Genomic DNA, 13889 nt, shown 5'->3' on the forward strand with positions numbered 1-13889 from the left:
CATGACAGAAAGAAGGGACGTCCCAGCCAGGCTCAGGAAAAGACGAGGGGAGGTGGGAAAGTTACTCCCCAGACGGCCACCCATAGAGAATCCTGACCCCCTCATCTCCATCCTTCTGGATTCCTCCAGTCCCAGGCCCAGATTCTCAGACCCACCCCAGGCCTTCCTCTTTGCCCTGTCAGTCTAATTTGCAACCCCGCCTCAGTAGTCTGTAGGTGGCATCCCCCCTCCCACTCCCAGCCAGGAGGGAAACTCACGAGTGCAGGAAGCTGAGGGCGGGTCGGTGGGCGAGCGAGCATAGGTGTCCTGGCACACACAGAATGTAGAGGCATTCTCCAGGGCCAAGCTGTGCTCCGGGCAGGGTGAGCAGAGGGGCCGCCTTGGGGACACCTTGTAAAACCCTGGGGGACAGGCTGTGGGAAGGGGTTGGTGAGAGAAATCTCCTTCCTGACCACGCCCCACCCTGTATTCTTGCTTTTCCTAGACTAGGGAGAACGGGTGACAGCTCTTAGCTTAGCCTCATGTGGCCCTTGACAAAAGCTGTGTGTGCAGGGGATGGTGACATAGCACTCCTGTTAGTACATTTGACTTCATCTCCGTGGTTACGAAGAGGAGAGTGAGGCTGGGAGAGGTTACGCTGCCAAATGCTCCACCATTAGTGGGATTCCCACCCCAGCCTGCCCCTTTCAAAGTCCTGGCACCACTGCTCTAAGGTCAAAGATGCTATCCTGAGGTGAGCAAGAGAAAAGAAGGGAAGGGCCTCCAGGGACTGGGCCCTGTTACTCAGGGACAGATACATAATCCCACTTATACAGACACACAGACAGGCAGGCAGTCATGTACTCACATGTACACACACACACACACACACACACACACACACACACACACAGACTGGACCCAGTTTGGAGGCAGAGATGGGCAGGTGGAGGGGTGGAGCTGCCTAGTGCTCCAGTGGCTTCCTAGATTAGCCCTAGCATGACTGTGTGCTCAGGACGCTTGCCGCCCTCGCCTTCACTCACCCAACCCAAGGAACGGGCTGAAACTCAAGCCGGCACAGGTTCATAACTGTGCTGCATCACGCACACATGCATTTGCCGGGTGGCCTCGGGCATGTTGGTTAATCTTCCTGAACCTTGTGTAGAATACCGGCTTCAGGAGGGCGAACTGAGATAAAACACTGATAGGATCTGTGAGGACTGCAGGGGTGGTGATGGTAGTAACAGTTTCTCCCTCTCAGACCCAAAGAGGAGATAAAGAGACACTCACTTTATCGACTGACTGACTGACTGACTGACTGACTGACTGACTGACTGACTGACTGATTGCATCTCATGCAGCCCAGGTTAGCCTTCAGTTTTCAGTGTAGCTGAGGATGACCTGGACTTTTTGTTCTTCCGTCCTTTCCTGAATGCTGGGGTTGCAGGCATGACCATACTCTCATTCTATTTTGTTTATTTGTGTGTGCAGGGGTGTGGTTGTCCGTTTGTGAACGTGTACAGACCAGAGCTCCATGTCAAGTGTCTGCCTCTGTCACTGCGCAACTTAGTTTTGTAGACAGGCTGTCTCGCCAAACCAGAAGCTCAGGGCCTCAGCTATTCTTGCTGGCCAGAGAGCCCCTGGGATTTGTTGTCCCTTCCTATGTTGGGGTTATGGAGAGCTCTGCCACGCCTAACTTTCTGTGGATGCCGGGCACCTCCATTTAGACCTTCAGACTGGCACAGCAAGCCTTTCCCCCGGAGCCATCTCCCTGCCTTAAATGCCCATGTTAAGAAAGGGTCTCCGGGGTTGGGGATTTAGCTCAGTGGTAGAGCGCTTGCCTAGGAAGCGCAAGGCCCTGGGTTCGGTCCCCAGCTCCGGAAAAAAAAAAGAACCAAAAAAAAAAAAAAAAAAAAAAAAAAAAGGGTCTCCGTTCAGTTTGGAGGAGCGGCTCCTGGACCCGCCCTCTGCTGTGTTGGGTCCTCACCTGACTCCCTGGGCCTCTCTCTAGTCTAGCTAAGGATGCAAGGCTGGATCCAAAAAGACAGAACAACAGCAGGGAGGGAGGGAAGAATGCCGTTCCCAAGAGCCTGAGCTATTGTACTGTCTGAAAGGCTTAGACTTGGGAGAATCCCATCTTACCCAGAGTCCCCTGCAGCATAGCTAGAGGGTGGGCTAAACAACCTCTTCACTTTAGCACAAACTGAAGATCCACTACCCCTGTGGACCTGTGGATAGTGAGAACCAAGACTTGAAAGCCTGGTACAGTTTTAGCTCTGCTTCTTTGTGATCATAGCCTGTCGACTGCTTGGAAAGAGTGGAGAGAGTTTGGAGGTGTAAGTCTCAGGGTACTGGAAGGAATGTAGCAGTGCCATGCTTAAAGAGGAAGAGAGATGCTGTCCCATCTGTGGTCTTTATGGCCCCATCACAGACAGTTGTGGTCCTCCCTACTCTAAGAGGCCTCGTCTAGGAGAATGATGTATGGAAGGACAGACTCAGGACAGGACTCCCTGACAGCCAATACTTTCCTCTCTTCAATGTCAAAGTCAGAAATTCAGAGGTCGTCCAGTTTAACTCCCGCTAGTCTGGCCCTGAAGAGACTTTTTCACCAGCTTTGCTTATATACCTCATGATGTCTCCCTTCTTAGGAGCTCTACCCTTCTCAGGCTGCCTTTGCCGCCAGAGAGAAAGGCTAGTTGTAGGAGGAGCCCACGTTAGATGATGTGTATAGAGTCCACCCTGTCATTCCACCAGGGGCTCTCAGCATCAGCAAGCAGGTGGACCCACGGGAGACTTGATAACAGTCCGTGTTCCGTAAAGGGAAGGCAAATCTCACAGATTCCTATGGTGGCTACCGAAGGACCAAGAACCAAGGTCACTAAAGAAAGAGCAGGACGCTGAGCAGTGGTGACGCATGCCTTTTAAATCCCAGCACTTGGGAAGCAGAGGCAGGCAGATCTCTGATTTTGAGGCCAGTGTGGTCCACAGAGTGACTCCCAAGACAGCCAGGGCTACATAAAGAAACCCTATCTCAAACCAAATAAGATATCAAAATAATCATATTAACCATAATCATAAAGACTGGGGAGAAGAGACAGCATCTTCAGCAGAATGTTGGTTTGATAGAATCTTTGTGTGTGAACATATTTCTCCTCCTTAGCTTTGTCTCCTCCTCCTCCAGCTTTGAGAAAGTGTCTACTTGGCCGCAAGGGACACTTGGACTGCCTGAAGGTACCAGGGCAAACCTGACCACTTCTGGTGCCTTCCTAACCTCCAGCAGTCCCCACCATGCCTACCCTGAACACCACAGAGAGCTTCTAACCCATGATGTCTCACATCCTCTTCCTCCTGGCTGCTGAGTTGTGTATCTCTCTAAAGCCCAGATCCAACAGCACCTCCCTTGGGAAATTTGCCCTAAATTTCCCCCATCTCCTCCACTGCCCTGGACACAAGTGACGCCATTGCAAGCAACTTTTATCTGGTCTCAGCTCAAGGAGAGGGAGCACGACACAAATCGGAGGTCTCTAGTCGCTAAGCATCCACGAGTTTATCATCTGCTATGAGCCAGGTGTTTTATAGGCTGTACAGACACACCATAAAATCGACACGAATCTGACTCCCCCGCCCGGTTACACACCCGGCAGAGCACACAGAAAGGTCCTGAGTTGGTAATTTCCCCAACGGCTGGTTATGAAAACCACAAACACCTCCGCCTGACTGATGTTCCTCTCCTGCAGTCTTAGAGGTGGGGACAAGCCACCCTCTGTTTAAGGACAGCTAGCCATCTCCACTCTGGACCCCTGGCTTCCGCCCCTCCTCAAAGTCGACATTCCTATGGTCTTTGCCACCCTCTCTGCCAGCTGCCTTTTTCCAGTGATGTCACTAGGGGGTGGAGCAGGAAAGGAGTCCATTACCAAACAGGCATAAGGGCTCTGACTATAGACTATTTTAAAACAATCCTAAAGCTGACTAAAAGTTGTCCTGTTTTATATTAGCAACATGCGTCAGCAATTTTAACCCACGTCAGTAATAAAGCACTCCTTCCTCTTGAACAGATCGCTCCCTGCACACATTTGGTATGCCACTGGCTCTCTCCCCTAGCATATAAACAAGTGTCTCTGCTCTACAATAAAAGCCCTCTTTCTGTTCAAACAATATGTTCACACACAAAGATTCTATCAAGCCAACATTCTGCTGAAGGTGCTCTCTTCTCCCTTCAAATCCAGGCTTCTAGAGTGTTCTCTCTCTCTCTCTCTCTCTCTCTCTCTCTCTCTCTCTCTCTCTCTCTCTCTCTCTCTATCTCTCTCTCTATCTCTCTGTGTGTGCATGCACATGTGTGTGTGTGCATGCGTGTGTGTGTGTGTGTGTGGTCTCACATAGCTAAGGATGCCTCCTGAGGGTTGGGTATAGGATAGGCATGTATCCTCATGACTGGTTTATGTGGTAGTGGGATGGAACCCAGGGCTTTGTGGATGGATGCCAAGTGAGCCACATCCCCAAGATTGATTCTCTACCAACTGAGTTATCCGGGATCACTACGCATCTAGATACTTTGACTCTGGCTCCACAGGGCTCTCCATTCTTCATCGGACTCACTACAGCTCATTCTCTCTATTGCTCAACTGCAATCGTTCTTGCCAAGATCAAGTGACCACTATCCAGCCCTCGACATGCCTGAGTGCTCACCATGCTCTTCTCTGGATGCTCGTCTCCCTGGACCACCACGGTATCGCCTTCCCTTTTCTACCCTTCAGTCTCTCAGCATCCCTCTCCCAATCTCTTTCTTTTTCCACAGGATCTATTATGTATCCCTGGCTGTCCTGAAACTCACTACGTAGACCAGGCTATCCTAGAACCCACCGACAGCTGCTTCCTCTGCCTCCCAAAGGCTCGCATTAAAGCAATGGCTCTCAACCTATGGGTCTCTACCCTTTGGTAAATATCTCCAAGACTATTTACATAACAATTCATAACACAATTACGAATGACAATTACGAATGAAGTAGCAACAAAAATAACTTTATGGTTGGGGGTCACCACAACATGAGGAATTGTATTAAAGGGTCATGGCATTAGGAGAATTGAGAACCACTGGACTGAAGGCATGTGAAAACCACTTTTTTAAAAAAAATATTTTGGGGTTGGGGATTTAGCTCAGTGGTAGAGCGCTTGCCTAGGAAGCGCAAGGCCCTGGGTTCGGTCCCCAGCTCCGAAAAAAAGAACCAAAATAAATAAATAAATAAATAAATAAAAAATAAATAAAAAAAATATTTTTGCTAAATAAATAAAATACCCAATAAAGGAAAAATACTTTTGTTGGGTATAGAATTCACAGCTTTTGCTAGGTGAGCTATTTGACTCTCTGGGGTCTTTTGTTCGTTTTTTTAGACTAAGTGTCATGTCCTAGGGCTAGCTTCAAATTCACTATGTATCCCAGGGTGGCCTTGAATCCTAGTCTTCCTGCTCCCACCTGGGTGCCGAGACAACAGTCATTCTACGCCATGTCCCCCATCCCTCCCTCCCATCTGTCTTCATCACTCAAAGATGGCTGCTACCATCTCAGTTCACAGCTCACAGTCTGTCTCCTGGACTTCTGGGTCCACCCTCCTTCCTTCCTTCCTTCTGTCCTCCAATGCTTCCCCTCCCCCCACCCTTCTTTGCTGGTGCAGCCTGAGTGCTCTTTTGAAAATATAAATCTGAACATGCTGGCTCCCCTCCTCACTGGCCTGAAGCATAAAGCCTCGAGTTCATCATTCTCCTGCGGCCCTGCCCCTTTTCCAGCTCATAGATTCTCACTCCCACGTGCCCGCCACAGTATCCACCCTGGCTTACTTATTTAGTACCAACCACTCTGTTCCTTTTTGTCTCTGTGCCTGTGCAGAATGTTCCCAGCCACCAGGAAGCAAAACCTCCCTTTCTCTGGAAAACTCTCCCCATCCTCAGATCTGGGCTCTCTGTGGGTAGGACTCACACCATGGTGGGATGGTTTCACATTAACTGTCAACCTGCCATCTAGGAGACAGGCTTCTGGGGACATCTGCCAAGGATCGTTTAAGGATAGAGCCATTCCTAATGTCTGTGAGGGATTGTCTTGACTGAGTCAATCGAAGTAGAAAAACCCATCTTTTTGGTTTTGAGACAGGGTCTCTTTACATAGCCCTGGCTGTCCTGGAACTCATTATGTAGTCTATGCTGGCCTTGAACTCACAGAGATCTGCCTGCCTCTGCCTCTTGATTGCTGGGATCAAAGGCCCATGGGGACTGTGGGTGGAACCACTTCCTGAACAAGAGTCCTGGACTGAATGGGAAGGAGCGGACAGAGGGGCGCTAGCAGGCATGAATTAATTCATTGCCCTCTGCTCTTGAATATATATAACATGACCAGTTCTCTGTGGCTTCCTCCCCTCAATAGACTGTAACATAGATACGCCAAATAAACCCTTTCTTCTAAGTTGTTTTTGTCAGGCTAGCTATCAAAGCAGCAGAAAGAAAACAGAGACACATGAGAACTCCGCATTTCCACTGATCATCTACCACATCCCACTGTCTGCCGTGGACCCTGGGGCTGCTGAGATCAATGCCTGAGCTCAGAAACACACCCATGCATGTTCACGTCTATTTTGGTAGACCACTGTAGTACGGGCATAGAGGGCTCAGTGAGACCCGGCTGTTTGGGAGAGCTCAGAAAGGTTCTTGCTTCTGGGTTTCACAATAACCACAGGTTTCCAGGGAGGAGACGGTTGTATCCATCCACATACACAAGAAGATACAGCTGGAGATGATCTCAGCCTATCTGAGCGGGTGACTGAGTAGGGAAGCTGTCCTGGTTGGCTCTGTCAGTTTGACACAGCATAGTGTTACCTGAGTCTCAGTTGAGAGATTCCTCAGATCAGATTGGCCTATAGGATGTCTGGGATGGATTGTCTAGATACAGGAGGACCCAGCCAGCTGTGCGAGGTACCATTCCCTCCCCAGTCACGTGGTCCTGAGCTGCGTACAAAGCTAGGTAAACATATGAACCAGAACTAGCAAGTGGTCTATCTCTATGTTCATGCCTTGAGTTCCTTCCCTGACTTCCCTCAATGATCTGTAAGCTGGGATCAACCCTTTCTTCCCTTGGGTTGTTTCTGGTCGGAATGTTTTTATCAAAGCAACAGATGAAGTGACAACACCAAGCTTAGTCGCTTCCTCTGACACCTACCACTCTGCAGCTGTGTTATAGCATGTATCATTTTCTTATGAGTCTAAAAAAAAAAATCAACTTTCGCCCCTTTCCATGGAGATGTGAGGTTTTCAAGAGCCGGGTCTGTGTCTGATTGGTTTTTATTGCCCTGACACCCAGAGAAAGACCTGGATTAGAGTGTGGATCCTTTGGTAATGAGATGGCTCAGTCTAGCTTGACCACTTGAGTTCAATAGTAGAATCTATGGCGGAAGGATAGAGCTGACACTCCCATGGGGTATCCTCTGGCTTCTGCTTGCACTCCATGGCATTCGTATATGCTCGCTCTCCTGTGGCACCACACACACGACACACACACACACACACACACACACACACACACACACACACACAGACACACACACACACCACACACAACACACACACACACACACACACAGACACACACACACAGACACACACACACATGCACACACAAAGACACACACCACACACAGACACACAAACACACAGACACACACACACACTCCACATCCACACCCAGGTCACACACCACACCACCTCATAAAACTCATACCACACAGAACAAACACACACACACACACACAAACCCCACACACACACACACACACACCACACCACACACACACACACCCACACACACCCACACACACACACACACACCACACACACACCACACACACACCACACCACACACCACACCACACACACACACACACACACACACACACACACACACACACACAGAATACATTCCTTTGAATTTTCTGGCTAAATGCACACACTCGGATCCCATCCTACCCTGTGACTTCAAAGCCACAGACCTAGGGAACCTGCAAACACAGTCCTCCTGCAGGAAGCCGAGTGAGATCCTAGGAGCTGTCACATGCAAACTGCTACTCGAGCCGTGGGATGCCCCCTGCCAGCCTCACTTGAATATGATCGTGGATGAAGTCCCCTGTCATATAGGCCTGAGGGTTGAGCTGCTGTGCAGTTTTTTGTTATGCATGAAGGAGGCATGATGGAGCAGCAGACTCTCAGAGCTGGGCAAACCTGGACTCCAATCTTGACTGCCCATTCCTAACTTTGCAAGTGAGGTGGGCACTCATCCCTTTGGTAATGGGAACCCACCATATTGTCTGAAATACGGGTTTGTACATCTTTGGTTTTGGTTGGTTGGCTGGTTGGTTGGTTTGGTTTGGTTTGGCTGCGACAGCATCTCGCTATGTGCCCAATCTTCCTGATTCATCATTTGAGGGCTGGGTTTTACAGACCTATGCTATTACCCCTGGTTCCTAATGTGTCCTTAATATGGGATCAGATTCACCTTTTCCAGTCTTGGCTAGGTTCACTAGACGCTGCACAAAAGGTCTTGACTCTCAGCTCCACCCATGCCTTCCACACTTCCACTCCTGCCTCTTCATCTAGAGCACGCTCTATCCTTCCATCTGCATATGTCCCCATCCCATCCCTCTAGGTGCCCGGGTACCTTCGCAGATGTCACCACGTTCCTGGAATCCTGCACTGCAGCTGCAACGGCCCACAGGCACCAGCCACTCGCCATCCGCGCCACAGTGCATGCGGGGAGGGCTGCTGGGCTCCCCTTCCGAGTGGGCCACGCACGTTCCAGCCACTTCCACCAGCGTGGAGAAGGCGCTCTCAGCTGCGGTGGCGGGGAAGGCTGCCAGGCCTCGCACTGTGGCGCGGCACTGCTTGTAGTAGACACGCACCGAGACCAACGCCACGCATGCACCCACGTCCTGGAAGGCCAGGTGAAAGCCTTGACGGCTGAGGGGGCCAATCTCACGCACCTCTGTGTTCAGCTTCATCTTTCGCTCCCCCAAGTCGCCCTGCGTGAAGCTCTCATCAGCTGCGATGGTGTCAATCTTGCGGGGTCGGTTGCCTCCTAGGTGGGGATGTCCTCGGCCTAGGTCGGCCTCGGTTTCCAGGTAGTATGCGTTGAAGGTCTCTTTGCAGGTGCCAGTGGCGCCAGGTATGCTGCTGCAGTCACGCAGCGTGAACTGCAGCTCCACGAAGATGCGCTGCCCACGGCCACGGCTGATCCAGCCGGTCTGAAGCCAGTTGTCCTGGTTGGGCTCCAACACGTTGCACACTTGGTACGTGCGGATGGGACGATCATGTTCATCCACGCCACTAATCTCCTCCCACTGAGGCAATAGTACAGAGGACACCTCAGAGCCTGGCCTTTCTCCACTTTGCCCTTCTCCTACCCTCCAGCCCCCTATAATATAAACCCTTAAAACGACAAAATGCAGGGTGAGGAGTCGCTTCAGAAATAAACAAGTACAATTCACCAGTTCACTTTCTTTCCAGTACTGGGGATTGAACCTAGGTTGCTGGGCTTGCTGGGCAAGCACTCTACCACAGATTTTTTTTTTTTTTTTTTTACATTATATCAACTAAGTTGTCCAAATTGGCTTTGAACTCACTCTTCAATCGGGCAGGCTGAACTCACAGTCCTCCTGACTCAGCTTCCTGAGTAAGTGGGATTGCAGGCATGGGCCAGGAGGCCAGTCTTAATCCTTTTTGGTGGTTGTTGTTGTTGTTGTTGTTGTTGTTGTTTTGTTTTGTTTTGTTTTTGAAACAGAGTCTTACCCTGTAGCCTAGACTGGCCTTGATCTCACTGTCAGTCTCAGGCTGACCTCAAACTTACAGCAATGTTTCTCCCTCAGCCTCCAAAGTCCTAGGATTTCAGACGTGAGCTGTCTGTCATACCTGGCTTCCTCTTTTCTTTTTAAAATATGCAGCATCCCTTGGATTTGCATGCTGCCCTTGAGCAGGGACCACACTGATCTTCCCTGTACTGTCCTAATTTTAACATGTGTGCTAAGAGTCAAGCCCAGTGTTAATTTTTGTGGACGAGGAAGCTGAGGTTGAGGGAGAGCAGCTTGACTGGATAGGTTCAGTGAATCCATGACAGAGCTGGGAGTGGTGACTAGAGTCACGCAACTTTCTGCCCAGTGACCTTTCCACCCCGCCCCACCACCACCTTGCTTACTCGGTCAGTGATTGACAGCTACTTAGAGGTCTCCTGCGTGTGAGGCAACGGATGCTTGCTCCACAGCTCACATTTCTGCACTTGCACACAGCCAGTTCTCCTGTGTGTTGTTCGACTGACTAACTGAAGACTTGGTATTTTCTAGGAAGGTTCTGGAGAGCATGAACTCTGTGTGCATCATGGGCCTCAGTGAGTCACAGCTCTTGTTCCCAAGCCCGACCTGAGTCTGACCCTCAGGACCCACATGGTGGTTGGAGAGGCCAGACTCCCGCAGGTGGTCCTGACCTCCACATGCACACCATGGCACCGACGTATACATGCATACACACATACATGCATACACGCATAAACACAATAAATAAATGAACACATAACTGGAAAGTGTTAAATTCTTTCACAGTTTCATAATATATAATGTACTTTAGCCACATCTCCCTATTATTCCCTCTAACCCCCTCCCCCTACCTCCAAACCACTTCTCAGCAAGTCCCCCTCCTACTCCTGTGTGTGTGTGTGTGTGTGTGTGTGTGTGTGTGTGTGTCCCACTGCATTTAACTAAGGTTGCCTGCTTGAGCGTGGGTGAAGAGTCTTTGTAGTACATTTTGATCCTAAGTGAACACAGGGTGAAGGGATTGATCTAGGATGACTAGAGGGTCCTTGAGTTGGGGGTTGCTCTTGGACTACTAGAGGTCCTTGGGATGGAGGGGCAGTTTAACACCTACCCCAGTGCTTGGCAGTGCAGTCCAGCCCAGCTCAGCCTGAGAGGCTTTGGAGTCCAGGAGGGTAACTATGGAGAGGGGAGAACATGGATGTCAGAAAGCCACAGTGTCAGAGTAGGAGAGTGGGATCCATTGTTGGATTCGACACGGATAGCTACAGGAGGGGACAGGACCCAGAACAAAACTCCAGAAGATCTGAGAAGCTCAAAGGGAGCTTGAGAGGGGCAGCCACCGTGATTAGTGATTAACGAGGGCACCTCTATTCATTCCCTGAGGCTTGTGACTAATGACCACAAACGTAATGCATTATGGCTTCTCCTCTGTCTTCAGTGCCTGATTCCAGCTTCTGCCTCTATGACCGTGCTGCCTTCTCCTCTGGCTCCAAGTCTTGCTGCCCTCATCAGAGCCATTGTGGTTGCAATGGAACCAATTTCCAATCCAGATTCAACTCTTCATACCAAACTACCCAGTCACACTGCCTTTCCCCCGCCCCCTCAAGGCAATGCTAACAAATTCAGGAAATTAGATCCTGGCTTGCTTGCTTTCTTTTTCTTCCCGAAGCGAGTGCCATTATTAGCCTTCCAGTGAGTCCATGGCAGATGCTCTAAGGTCAGCTTTCACATTAGGGATAGAAGCCAGTGATCCTCTCCACCCTCTCCAAATTCCCTAAATCATATTTGACTGTCAACTCGCAGGAGGAAATGAGTGGATCTGGGAATCCTTGGGTGCACCCCAAATCCACTCAGATCTGAGGTCATGGAGGAGACCAATACCTTTTTCATTTGTCTCCCGGAGCCTCCGGTGAAAATGAAGGGGAAAGACTACTTAGCAACAGGAAATATCAGAATTATTTGCTTCTCTGCCCAGCCCCTTTCCCAGGGGCTGCCGCTTCTACTGCCTTTGAAAGAGTGTCATGGGCCCTTTCACACATAATCCATGACCCTCGCCACCCCCTCCCTACCAGAAAAGCTTGGAGTCACTTTATTCCCTCAGGATGTGACAGAGCAGCAGTCTGCATCCTCTCATCAGTTGGGCTCAGAGAAGCCTGGGTCTGGAGAGCAGCTCTGCTTAGAGCTTAGAGACAGGAAGCCAGGCCATCCCCAAATCTCAAAATATTACTTCCCTAGAGTGGTAAGGAAGCGGGGCGGTGGGGGGGGGCTTCCAAGGTGAGAGCCTCCAAGAGAGACTGACTCTGGAGGCAGCCGCGACGGTGGGCAGGGCCGCTGACAGTGCGCTGGGTTTTCGTCACCGACCCTGCTTGGGAATTGCATACTGGCAGGCGTCTGCCATCCCGCGCCAGGACAGACCCTGAGGGCAGAGTCTATTCCAGCATCTCAGGTTCTGCACCTGGTTGTGACGCGTCTGGATTCAATTGAACATATATATCGCTTCAAGAGGTGTGGGAGCACAGGCAAGACTCCGGCGCTAAGGTGGCCGACAGACCCAAATCCTCCGCAACGCGGACCGCGCGCGGTGGACTCGATCTCGATTCAGCACTGCGGACAGCACCTCGAGCGCAGTCCGGACTCTACCAGTCGGATTAACATCCACCCTCCGGCTGTCCACACTGCGATCCCCGCAGGCCCCGGCTATTCGCCTCCATCCCGCCTCATGCCCTGGTCTCGCCGCATCCCCCTCGGCTTCCCTGCTCCCTTCATCTCCCCACCCCCACACCTCCCACCTCCAATCACTCAGCCTGTCCGTCTCACCAGGTCCCTGAACCTGTCTCGGGCTCCTGTGGTCCCCAGTCTCTCTTCCCCAGCCTCCTAGGTCTCCAGACCTAAGCTCCTCAATACCCCTCTCTTCTCTATCGCTTAGCCAACCTCCCCCTTTTCTCTAGTTCTTTCCCGCTCTGCTGCCCGCTTGCTTCAAGCCCCAACAGAGTAGTCTCTCCAACGAATCCTTACTCCGGTCTTCTAGCCCCCCTCCCCAACTCCCTAATATTTGGCATCTCAGGCTCCCAGGCACAACCCACCTTACCTTCCTCGGCGGTCCCAGGCCGCCCGGGTCCCAGAAGCAGAGCAAAACAGAGTGGCATCAGGCAGACGAACAGGCGCAGCGGGTGTGGACCGGCGCCAGTCTCCATGGTCCACAGACGGAGCTGTCAGTGCGGCGGCGGCTCCAGCCTCGCCAGCCCAGCACCGCTGAGCAGTGCCCCCAGACCCCAGCGCCGGCTGGGGCGGAGTCTCGCTGGTCACCATCATCCATGGGGACCAATCGCTACGCATCGCCGCGGGAGGTCCACCAATCCGGGTCAGCAGAGGATGAGGAGGTGGAGTTTCAGAGGCCAGGGGCGGAACGCCGAGCTGGAGGGGGAAACCAAGGGGTCCCGCAGATCTCCAAACCGTGGGGGTAGGGCGGCTCTGAGCGTTAGCAGGGTTGCCGGAGAGCGAGACAAGCTGGCGTCGGTGGACTAGAGACCCTTAAACCTTAGCTCTCTGAATCCTGAGAAGTAGGCGCTGTGGGCGTGGCTTACGGGGGGGCGGTCCGCGGGGAAGCGGTGACACTTGCAGCCTCTTAGCTAGGCCTTGGGAGCACCCTTGTTCCCATTACTTGCAGGGGGTTTCCGAGCTTGATATCCTGACCTCAAGCTCTAGGGAGTTCTGGTGTCTCCCAGCCCTTGGCCTCTTCCTGTGTCTGCGGCTCCCAGTGTTGCATGGTTCGATCCTCCTCCTTTCCCTCCCTGCCCCACACACACACACACACACACACACACACACACACACACACACACACACACACACACACACACACACACACACACACACACACACACACACGGTGGCTGATTCCAGAAGCTGCTTGGGGAAAGAGTCAAATCGGAGACAGGGTCCCACCCTACCAGCACTGCTTCCCATGCTGGGAAACCATGTGGACGCTGAGATGAGGGCAGTGATAGATTTTTGCACCAACAATCCGCTTCCCGGGTTCTTGCTTCTGCTGTCCAGACACACAAGCAGCATACCCCA

At 51.6% G+C, this 13889-nt stretch overlaps 1 protein-coding gene and 1 non-coding gene across 2 annotated transcripts in view; both read right to left on the reverse strand.

Moving 5' to 3' along the window:
• Positions 1-13050, reverse strand: part of Epha10 (EPH receptor A10) — a 33228-nt gene extending 20178 nt beyond the window's left edge. Inside the window, exons 1-4 of the mRNA XM_032898344.1 lie at positions 12901-13050; positions 10924-10988; positions 8672-9350; positions 258-413 (exon numbers count right to left, since the gene is read on the reverse strand). Coding sequence (XP_032754235.1) covers positions 258-413; positions 8672-9350; positions 10924-10988; positions 12901-13006 — 1006 coding nt within the window. The 5' untranslated portion in view covers positions 13007-13050. The remainder of the gene's footprint in view (positions 1-257; positions 414-8671; positions 9351-10923; positions 10989-12900) is intronic.
• LOC116890393 lies at positions 9939-10044 on the reverse strand. The gene has a single exon (XR_004386598.1). It is a non-coding gene; the product is annotated as a U6 spliceosomal RNA (small nuclear RNA).
• Positions 13051-13889: the final 839 nt, after the last annotated feature.

The sequence above is a fragment of the Rattus rattus genome, chromosome 1 (assembly GCF_011064425.1).
Source record: "Rattus rattus isolate New Zealand chromosome 1, Rrattus_CSIRO_v1, whole genome shotgun sequence".
Classification (NCBI taxonomy): Eukaryota; Metazoa; Chordata; class Mammalia; order Rodentia; family Muridae; genus Rattus; species Rattus rattus.